Genomic DNA, 11633 nt, shown 5'->3' on the forward strand with positions numbered 1-11633 from the left:
CTTGAAATGTAACTCATCCTGCAAATGTTTGTCACGGAGCCCTTCTTGCTCCTGGAAATCACCTCTCCCAGTAACATAGTCCATGTGATAATTGATCAATTTGTGAAAAGGAGCAGCAGCTGCAATGAAGGACTTTAAATGGATAAGACTAAGAGGAAGAACCAGAATTACCTGTTGAACTCTTTGACAAATGTCAGTGTGGGAGGAACTTTTGCTTTTACACTTGGCTCTCCTGTATTGGAGGAAGAAGTTGTTTTTGACTGTGTACGTACAACTGTGGACACATTTCTGCTAAGGAGTCTTTGTCTGTCACCCTACACAGGTAAGAATGTTTTTTTTATTGGAATATGTAGCATAACGTTTTGTATACTGTACAACCTAATCTCACTGCAATTGTTTAAAAAAATTACAAAATGAGCACGTTTAAGTACATAAATGAACTTTTTTAAAATCTAAAACTGCACAACTTTCAAACAGATGTCGTTCATTTGTAAATATATTTCAAGCACGCACAAAGAAAGTTTAAAGGAAGTCAGGTGACTAAGTATAAACAGAATTAAGAGAAGGAGAATTTTGGCTGGATGGGTCAAGCAAGCACAGGATTTTCACCAAGGAGGCCAGGGCTGGAGTCTTGTGTTTAACCATAAGTCCTAAATAATTATTTAACCCAGAACAATGACCTTTTCCTGAAACAACCCAGGTCCTATTGATGCCTCAACTTGACGTTTGTAACATGCGGTGAATGTTTTGAAATCCAAAGTGAGGTTTAATAAAGGATTGTGGGTGAGGCTACAATATGACCTCAGTGTTGACTTTAAGTTTTGACCTACGCCAAATGCACCATTAGGACAATCTTACCTTAATGTGTTTCTACTTTACAGATTATGTTTCTAGAAATGTTGTATGAACTGCTTCTCCAATTTCACCTGTGTGGCGACATTCCTTCAACTCGCGGTACATTTTATCTCTAAAACCATCCTGTTCCCACAGTCAGAAGGCTTTAATTCCAACTCAGTCAACTGGTTTGAGAAAATCCCCTCCTGGTGTTGAGTGAAGCTGTTTGCTTCTGCTGTATTAATGATTTTGGACATCCAACAGTTTGTAAGAGCAACAAATATGGCAGGTTTAATTTTGGGTGCAAATGATGCACCGATGGCGAAGCACTACAACAATATGTAGTCGTCAAAACAATTACCGCAATATGAAGGATATAATGATACAAATATTTGGACTATAAAAAACTAAATAAGACTACAAATTAAATGTTAATATAATCGCCTGTGGAGAATCTGCCTTCATCTGTTGTCATCTGTTTTCAGTAGAGCTAACTCCATTAAAGTGGATAATTACATCAATTAAAAATAAATGAACTGTTTTGGTGATTCAACCCTATTAAACATGGGCTACAACACATTTTGTAAGTACCTGTTGTAATGGTTTTCAATGGCCAACTGTCTTTATGACGACATCAAATGTAGCCCATGCATAGTTTGTGTTTAGAATATTATATCAAATTGGTTCATCCAATCGTAATTAAGAAAGAACTAAACAAGTACGAAGTTCTTTGAAATAGCTTTTGATACTCACATTACTTTAATAATTTTTTGTGTGAGGATGTTGTTGTTGTCTATTGGGTCTGTTGTATGTAATTTGAAAGCTACACTACCAGTCAAAAGTTTGACTGGTAGTGTATGTGGTCAGAGCAAAACCAGAACTACCAGTCAAATCAAGTACTAATGCACTAGGTAGTTTGAACCATATAGTTTTGTATTTTTGACACGTAAAATAAGATGTCATCTGCATATAATGACATTATGTAATTCTTTTAATGCAGTTACTTACCTTATTTAGGTTAATCTGTATTTAACTTAACTTCCAAAGTTAAGTCCCTGAAATACCTCAAATATTTTTGCCCACTCAACCTGTCCAGTTACTTTTTCTGGACTCAGTATTTGCTTATAAAGAGAATGAGTAAAATTGTGTTATTCTTCAGAAACATGGCCCTTACGCTGTCCGAGGAGCAGTTTGGGTGCAGCATCTGTCTGGACATCTTCAAAAACCCCGTCTCCATCCCATGTGGCCACAATTTCTGCCTACGATGCATCAAGCGCTTCTGGGATACGAAAAATAAGTCGGAGTGTCCCCTCTGCAAAGAGGCTTTCAGAAACCGCCCAGAACTCCGGATCAACATCGTCTTGAAAGATATCACTGAGGAATTCAAAAAGTTTGTTGATTTTTTCATTTTCGTGTCTGAAATTTTAAACATGTTAAGAATAGATCACTCTGTCTGGCACTTAAATTTTCATTAATCTGGCCTGTATTTTATCAAAAGGTCTTTGAAGGGCAAGCCAAATTACAAGCTACCTCCAAGAAAGGGGCCCATACAAAAACAACCCTCAGTGACTGAGGAAGTTCCCTGTGACGTCTGCCAGGGTAACAAGATAACAGCGTTGAAGTCGTGCCTTGTCTGTCGGATGTCATACTGTGAAGTACACCTGGCACCTCATCTGAAGGATCAAGTGATGACGAAGCACATGCTGACTGATCCAGCCACCTTCATCACCAGTCACCTCTGCAAAAATCACAACATGCTCCTGGAGAAGTATTGCGAGCAAGACCAGATACCCGTTTGTTTGAAATGCACAGAGAAGGACCACAAACACCACAAGATTGTTCCCATGGAGAAGGAGAGCAAGAAGATCAAGGTGAGGAAAGACGTTTGTTTAACCATATCCTTATTTTATCCTCGACAGATTGGGCAAGTCTCAATGATGTCCAAACGCCATATATGAAGCTGAAGAATACTAGCAACAGGCATACAAGACAAACAAGTGGTAAACATTGTGAAAGTTGGCAGTTTGTTTGAGTTTAGGCGACAAAGGTTCTTGGCTACATAAAGCGACACATTCCATTGTGTTAGTTCAACCCAACAATCCAACCAAACTCGCGGACTTGCACGATATCCATCCAATTTGTTGTATATTTTCAGTTTGCCTGCAGATTATTAGAACTTTTTAAATTCCTTACAGTCTTCCTGATGACAAATTTGTGTTTAACCCTTACAGTGTCAGATGAGGAAGATCAATGCAGAGTTTGAACAGGGGATCCAAGGCAGACTCAGAAAGTACGATGAGATCAAGTCTTCAATGGAGTTGAGCAGAGTACGTCTTGTATTTGAATGATCTACCTATACATTTTAATCTATAATGTTTTATTGTTGCACAATAAATAATTGTGATTTACTACTATCGACAGGTAAATAAAGAAAGAGAGATTCAGAAAAGTGTCCAGGTCGCCACCATGGTGATAAGTGCCATTGAGACAAACCAGGCTTTGCTCATCAAGGACATCGAGGAGAAACAGGAAGCAGCTGAGAGGACAGCAGGGGGGCTTCTCAAAGAGCTGGAGCAGGAGATCAATGAACTGCACATAAGACGCGCTGAGCTGCAGCAGCTTGAGCACACTGAGGAACCTCTTCATCTCATACAGGTTGGAAACTCAATTCAGGTTTTGAATTTACTAAATTCATTCAACATTTATTCGATAAATCCAAGGTGAGAAGATATATACTTTTTTGTACTCACAAGCAATGTCCACACTGCCTTCCTGTTAGAGTTTTCCATCTTTGAGTGCTCCAATGGGAACAAGGAACTGGTCGAAGGTCAGAGTCAACTCAGCAGACTACATTGGGACAGTTAGGGCAGCTTTCTCCAAGCTAGTGGATGTCTGCAATGACCTGGAGAAGAAACTGTCAGCAGAAGGTCAGTAACTCTTGTAATGATGTTTTTGCGGAGGATATGTACTTGGGGGCGGCTGTGGCTCTGTGGTAGAGTTGGTCGTCTCTTGATCAGATGGTTGGGGGTTGAATCCCTGACTGCGACAGTCACATGTCGAAGTGTCCTTGGGCAAGACACTGAACCCCAAATTGCCCCTGAAGGCATAGCTGTCGCGCATGAATGTGCATAGATACTGAGTGGAGATTGGCACTTAGGCCTTTGCCGTCAGTGTGACATGCAGTGTAAGTGAGTTGTCTGAAGGCTACAAAAGTGCTATTTAAGTACAGTTCATTTACCATTTACTTCCTGAAAGCTTTTTGTCATATTTTGAAACTTGTATGTCGCTAAACCTTCAGTCACATGGGACGAAACCACAATACCTCTATAGTACATTCAGCCTTTCATATGTGTCAACCTGCACCATACAGTTTTGCTGCACAACGTTGTTTCATGCGATAAAATTAACCACAGACAACATTTCTTTTTTTGTCTTTTGTAGAAGCCAGCATGACAAATCAATATGCAGGTATGTGTATGGATTGAAAGACTTCAAAATAAAACTTAAGTCAACTTCTTGTGCAAATTTAGGTTAATTATTTATCTAAAATCCATGTATTCTCTTGCTCTCCAGTGGATGTGAGTCTTGATCCTGCGACTGCTGCAGGATGGCTGATTCTTTCCCCAGATGGAAAACGGGTAAGGGTGTGACAGTATGATCACTGACTGATGTATACTACAAACTGACAAGTCATATCTCTTAGGTAGAGTTCAGGCTGTTGTTGATTATGTGTTTCAAACAAGTCCCTACATCAAATAGTCTGTAAAGGTGTTCCTCAAGGTTCGATGTCTGGCCCAATGCTGTTTACTTTTAACATAATTATTTATTCTTAAAGTCTGAACTCAAGTATCATTCTTTATGCTGATGACACCGTCTTCAATCATTCAAACCAGGTCTTTGCCAGGTTACAGTCTGATTTAGATTACCTCTATTTTATTTCACAGATTGTTCCAAACCCAACAAATACAAAGTGTATGAATTTTCCAACCCGTCCCTGCTCTTAATGCTGCTACAGAGCAGTATTTCACATATAAAGGAGTTTGGTGAGACTCTTTATAAAGTCATATAAAACATTTGGGCAAAAAATCTGATTGGATTTAAACTGACACAAAGTTTATTTCGCCTTCGAGCACAGAAAACCCATTATACAATCCACCATGCTGTGTCGGTAGGTAATCTGCCAGCGTGTCATTTGTTGAACTACAAACTTAGCTATCACATTCATCTCTGTGAGTTATATAATGAAGCTGCAACAACTATGTCTCGCTGGCGTCAGTATGCTTTACCACCTACATTAATAACCTCTTGTTATCTTCTGTAAGTAACCATTCTTAGTTGAGTTCAGAGGAAAAACTCATGACACCAGATCCCTGGATAGACTGGCTTTGATAGTTCCTCATACCAGCGCTACACTAGTGAAGACCAGTTTAGAGTCCTGAACACCATATTGTTATCATGATCTACAACACAGCAAGAGGCGAAAGACTTTCATTCCTTTGAGAGACTTTTAAGTTTTAAAATGATAACATAACAGTTATGGACACCGATAACCGAAAAACAGCGTTGTTTTTGACAATGATGATAAATCTCCAACAGGTGAGCCTCGGAGCCCAGAAACTCGTTCTACCCGACGACCCCCGCAGGTTCGACTCATGCGTCTCCGTTCTGGGAAAACAAAGCTTCACATCCGGACGAAGCTACTGGGTGGTTCAGGTGGGAAATCTGACGTTGAATTACAATATTGACTCTAGGTTACCTTAACCATTCTGAAAGACTTGTGCTGCACTTACATGCGTTGTTGAAAATTCCAAATGTAGTTAGGTCAAGATTAAATTTTACGCAAAATCTCACACTTCTGTCGCCCTTTTTTTTTATTAATTTAATTGTGCAAACAGAAACAAGTATGTTTGGGTTGGAATGTTGGGCTTAAACTCCCTTTAAGTGGGATATGGCTTTAATAAAGCAGAAGAATAGCACATGCAGAATAAAAGTATCTTAGGAAGGACATATGTTAAGTAATTGTAGCAGCAGCTGTACCACCAAACATAGAGTTGACTTGTACAGGAGGCAAGAATGAAGGCCCCTCCACATGAAGTGGATCAAAAAATTGCAAAAGACAGTTGCTGCCACCTTCAGGGTGAGAGTTGAAATTGTACCTGCTCCCAGAGTGCTCTCAACGGGACTGAATGACTCTACACACCCCCTTGTGGATTTAACGTTGTGGAGCCATTTCTTTGTGTTCTGCTTGGCTGTGAAAATAAATAAAAAATGCAGCGAGACAAGTCTATCGAGGACTGGAGTCAGAATTTCACTCCCATCTTCTACAGAACCAAAGAATGCTGTCATACTTTTACTGGATTATAACTTCATTTACTTGTTTAGCAAGTTCATGTTTTTGCATTGCACTGGCTTCACACTGGCTTGATGGCTGATAAATTACTGCTTACAACCTTTTTACATCTCAGGATATATATTTAATATTACCTGTCTATACCTTCACACCTCACACGTTATATACATATTTAAATATATACACTACAATCTTTTTGTGGTTAAGTCCTACATTTAAATTTAATTGTACATGGCTGTTTCTTTTATTTTATTTGAATTATATTTTTGTAGTGATCCTTAAAGCTAAAAGTTTCATGATGCTGTTTAAGAACTTCGATTTTAACTTAAGACCAAAATTTTGTCCTGCGTAGGCTAAACTATAAAGATAAACAATTGGCGCTGGACATTTCATTTATAACATTTCTTTTGCATCAATTATTCCCTTGGTTGCCTAATCTTATGTTGTGTTTCAGGTTGGAGATAAAACAGACTGGGATCTCGGCGTGGCGAGGGAGTCCATCAACAGGAAGGGCGCCATCACGGTGCGTCCTGACAGCGGTTACTGGGCGATCTGTCGGCGAAAGGGCGGCAGTCTCAGCGCCTGCGCCGGCCCATCCATCACCCTCCAACTCCAGATTATCCCACAGAAAGTGGGTGTGTTCCTGGACTACGAGCAAGGCTCCGTGTCCTTCTACGATGCAGAAGCGAAGACTCACATTTACACTTACAGCGGATGCACCTTCATTGAGCCTCTCTACCCGTACTTAAACCCCTGTCTCCATGACCACGGGAAAAACACCGCCCCGCTGGTGATCTGTCCAGTGGAGGTTGGGTTTCCTGATGCGGCTTCGTCATTTTAAAGAGGGCACACTTTCCCCGATGGCAAAGTCCATGAACATTTCCTAAGCTGTGAAAATTTACCACATAAATAAATAAGGTCTATATAGCAAATAACAGATTACAGATGAACCCCAATACAGCTATCAATCAGTTACCATCCTACCCTTTTAAAGTGGTGTGTCCTCTTGGTTGGACTGCAGTTGGAGCGCCACCTGCTGCTCATTGTGGCAGATACACTTCTCCACGTCTGCTTGAAATCCCCAAATTCACAACCTGCTACAGAGGTAGAGAGATCAGAACTTCCGAAAACACAAGCACTTAGAAAAAATATATAAAAGACCAACAAATTTAGGAGCAAATTTACTGCTTTGAACATGCAAATGTAGCTGGAAGGAACGCTGCAAAAAGGAAAACATGCACTTCACTGCAAAGGCAGGGAAAACTATTGTAGGTCATGTGTTCATCACTGTAATTCGGCGATAGGTTTATCTTACATCTGCTTGCTATATTATTGAGGTGAACTAGCTGTTAGCAAGCTAGCAAGATGGCTTCTACAGATGTTATGCCATGTTCTAGTTAATGTATTAATAATAAAAACATCTAGGACTGCTATAAATCTGTACGCCCATGAGCAATAATGTTTGTTCAACCAGGTTCTGGAGGGTAAGCGAGTTATAAGTGATGGGTACCGGGCCGGGGCTAAATTACAACAGACCGTAGTAGCTCAGATGTGAGCAGGTCTTTTAATGCTACTTTTATGAAGTTTAGTTGTAAAATATTCTCCCTGCTCTCTGTTACAGAGCACTTGTAAATAAGACGCCAATACGTTATCAAACACAACGCAAGCGTGAGGAAAAGGGGATATTTCTCATCCATTACTGTAATAGATAAAGGTTGTTGCTAGTGTAAAGGTTTACACTAGTACAAGAAGCTAGCTCGGCTAACTCCAATCATTTGCTAACAAGTTAAACCAAATAATTTGGGAGTAAATCTGACGAGACTTATCTCAGTCTTACACGGAGGATTAATTGCAGCCGACGTGCTCTTGTTGAATTAAAACAACATCCTGTTGTGAACCCACTTCTTCATGTTTCTGTTGCCAACAATTTCTATGCTTTTAAGCTAAGGTTAGCTAACGGTAAGCATCCACCGGTAAAAGCCAAACGTTTACAATGTCCCGTCGTGGTTGATATATTTTACCATTTGTAATAACATACACGTCAGGGACACGTTACAAACACATGGAGATCAATGAACAGATAACCGAACGTGTTGTAGCGGCTTGGACCCGGAAACAGCTTAATGCGGAGGTGTGACGTCACCACTTAACAACCGGATAAAGCCTATTTAGGATAAGCTTATTATTGTTTATACAGTCTATGGGGATAAGCTAAATCTTTGACAGAATTTATTTGTCGATTATACGTTACGAGGAGTAAAAATGACAATATTTGCAATAAAAGTTTTGTATAAGTTTGTGTAATTATGGTTTCTGTGTGTGCAGTGTATTTTTTATTCTTTTTATGTCTTAATGAAACTGGTAAAGAAGTTTTTCTTTATTTGTGTCTTCCTAAATTCCTAAGAAATTTGTGAGCACACGTTAAACTAAATTAGGGCGGGAACATTTAACAACATTGTAAATACTTTCTCCGGTTCTGTAAATAAGAAGTATGAAGTTCATATAAGCCGTGTTTATAACTGTGGATTTGATATTGTTTAACATCCATTCCTTTATTCTAAATCTCTTTTATGCATTATACATGTTTAACTGTTTATCTCCAGCTGACAAATGCTGCTATTAATCATTAACAAGACGTGTGAAGGAATATTTGTCACGTCAGTTTCTGTGAGATGTTTATAATATTTAGTCAGAGCCTTGTATTTGAAACTTTTTTGTAAATATGTGTGCAAAAATAACAGATAGTGGGTGTATTTTTGACATATATCATTTAAAGGTTGTGCCTGTCTACTAACACAATTTTTCTTTCAGTTAGTGTTTTACCTTTTTGCATTATTAATGTCTTTTTTCAGTTATGTTTGCTTACATTTATGAAGAAAAGAGAAATTACCACATGGTAGTGTTTTTTATTCTGAGGATTTAAGCTAATAATGTACAACAGACGTAAATAAGTGTGCTGTAAATTAAATAAACTTCATTAAACAATTTTAAAAAAGTGTCATTCTAAAGTTTTTATTTAGTCAAGTTTTGCAGAACGTGGCAAAAGCAACCATTAGATTAATCTTTAATGTGTAAAATGTTCTATTATATAAACGGCCACAAGGGGGCACCAAGGAGAGAAACTTTAAAAACATAAAAAGCAGCTTTAAGTGTCAAATGAAGCTGAGCTACAGAAGATACAAGCTGCTTTGAATTGAAACACCCACCAGGTGGCGTATGTTATTCATGAATATATCAGCTGAATTGTCTCAGCTCACCTAAAGCTCTGAGTGTGTGAAGACCGGTTGTGCAGCATTAACGCACACTCATGCACACTGAACCTTGTGTCTATTATTCACCTCATCTGCATACAAAGCATCAGTTGTCAACACATATAAATATATGCCAGGGGTTGGGTTTCAGTGCTCAATCTTAAGTGACAGCTTTACTGCTGAAAAAACAAGGTTTGAAGGTTTTGACTTCACCCTTTGTTTCGTTTCTCTTTCTTGTCCTGTGTTTGTTGTGCAGGTAATCCAGGTTATATGAGTCCTCACCTGATTGTCCTGCACTTCATTTATTTTGGGGATACTGAGGGCTGCAAACTGACAGACCGGTAGGGATAAATTTGGACAGAAGTAGGCTGCATTTGGACGAGCGTTTGAAACAGGAAAGGCCTCATGAGACCCTGAACTGGGATGCATCAACTGCATCCTGACTGGCCAGAACAAGAGTCCAGTCTGGAATTGCTTGTAACAGAATTTGTGTTGTACAGGAAGTGTTGGGGTTTAAAAGCACAAATATACGGCACTATAAATATGCTTCCATTTTTAGCCATGCTAGCGGTATGCCTTTAGAGAGGGCAATGACGACAGTGACGGATATATCTCCACATCCATTTGATTGATATGCACAGACTTTGGCGCTGAGATTAATGATACCCAGAGGTGAAATCCTACTGATTTTGGTGATACCTTGACCTTTCACCTAGCACCACCATCAGCTCAAACGTATGTGTCCAAGACTTGATGTCTGATAGATGTGGTCCGAAGCTTGTTCCATTCGTTTCCATACCAAAGCTTGTGTCAAATGAAAAATATCACGCGACTGATGACGTCCGAAGCTTCAAACGTTGCTGCCGCTTTGGAAAACTCATCATTCGGTTTGACCGAAAGTTTTGCAAAACTGGGAACTTTATTTGAATTAGAACATAGACCATATGTATGATGGATGAAGCCACCGTGACGTCACTCCGCTCACACTCCCCTAGCGCATGCTCACTCTCATTTTCCTGTACTCATCAGCTGTTCTCATCACCTGGTCACATCTGTCCAATAGCTCTGCAGCACACCCTCATTGTTCGCCTATCATATTGCTGCTGCCCTCCACCTCCCCGTCATCGCCCAGTCTTCATCATCAGCTCATCTTCTAATCAGCCTCAGATGACATCATCAGCCAACACCTCCACAGCCAGTGTCCAGACTCCAAGGGGGGATATATCTTGCGGCCGTTCAGGGCCGACACCCTTCCATCACCATATCTCCCCGTAGAGTCCAAGCGCCTTCTGACCATGATCATTATCACATCATCATTGCAAAATAAATGTTCTTCCTTACTTGATTTACTGCTCTCTCCTGATTGAATTGCAGTTAGAATTGTTTGGACAAAAGGTTGGAGCTAAAGAGCAGCGAGGGGTTGGCAAACGCTAGACAGGCTTTTCCTGTGGCTAATTCTTTAGCTGGCAAAGGCGAGGTGAAAGCTGACTGGAGTTGTTTATTTATCAGACTAAAGACGTTAAGAGAGCTTGTGGAATGTAAGCGGTTGAATGACTCAAACTATGCTACTGAAAACCACCGCGTTACATAACTATGATTTCGCATCTTCTGTGCGTGGAAAGCAAACATTCGCAACTCCCAAATTAAGCCATTGTATAAGAAAAAACAACAAGCTGACGAGCCATGTACTGGGAGCACAGACACCAATACCTGCTAATTACTGCTAAAAGAATGAACGTTAAAATATACAGTTGTCATAAATAGGAAAATAAGCTGTAAACTCGGCTGTACATTTTAATATGGGGTCTAATGGGGATTGACTCACCTTTGGAGCCAGCCTCAAGTGGCCACCCTTGGAACTGCAGTTTCTGGCACTTCTGCATAAGCTTTGATTTAATGCACAGTCCAAATGGGTGCATGCTAACATTAGCATTCTAATAGGCTCACAGTAACTGTGCTAAAGTAAAGGCTAAAATTTAGCATGTTCATCCTCTTGTCTTCTGAAGCAACATAAAGTTTAGCTTACGTTTGTTTTTTATCAGTTTTTTCAAGTACTTTTAAAGATAAGAAAAAAACAACTTAGTGTGTTAGCGTGCTAGTGTTTGCTAACAAAACCGCAACTTTAACTGCATTTGTGCAGTACGCCTATGCTGGAAATCTTCAACTGTATAATTTGGAAGGCAGTGTGTCATTTTGGG

General features: G+C 39.7%; 1 protein-coding gene across 1 annotated transcript; it reads left to right on the forward strand.

Annotated features, from left to right (window-relative positions):
- The first annotated feature begins 239 nt into the window (after positions 1-239).
- Positions 240-9145, forward strand: LOC138600824 (E3 ubiquitin-protein ligase TRIM39-like). The gene is made up of 10 exons (XM_069672340.1): positions 240-322; positions 1994-2224; positions 2333-2705; positions 3066-3161; positions 3256-3489; positions 3614-3761; positions 4276-4302; positions 4408-4472; positions 5431-5547; positions 6639-9145. The coding sequence occupies exons 2-10, from the start codon at positions 1998-2000 to the stop codon at positions 7023-7025; spliced, it is 1674 nt and encodes a 557-aa protein (XP_069528441.1). The 5' UTR covers positions 240-322; positions 1994-1997; the 3' UTR covers positions 7026-9145.
- Positions 9146-11633: the final 2488 nt, after the last annotated feature.

Source organism: Semicossyphus pulcher, unplaced genomic scaffold, assembly GCF_022749685.1.
Source record: "Semicossyphus pulcher isolate SPU_LCO1_2020_fin unplaced genomic scaffold, fSemPul1.0.p SCAF_21, whole genome shotgun sequence".
Classification (NCBI taxonomy): domain Eukaryota; kingdom Metazoa; phylum Chordata; class Actinopteri; order Labriformes; family Labridae; genus Semicossyphus; species Semicossyphus pulcher.

Coding starts and splice junctions, on each gene's coding strand:
- LOC138600824 (XM_069672340.1), top strand. CDS start 1,998: ATGGCCCTTACGCTGTCCGAGGAGCAGTTTGGGTGCAGCATCTGTCTG. Junction 3,162..3,255: donor CTTCAATGGAGTTGAGCAGA/GTACGTCTTGTA, acceptor TACTATCGACAG/GTAAATAAAGAAAGAGAGAT. Junction 4,473..5,430: donor TTTCCCCAGATGGAAAACGG/GTAAGGGTGTGA, acceptor AATCTCCAACAG/GTGAGCCTCGGAGCCCAGAA.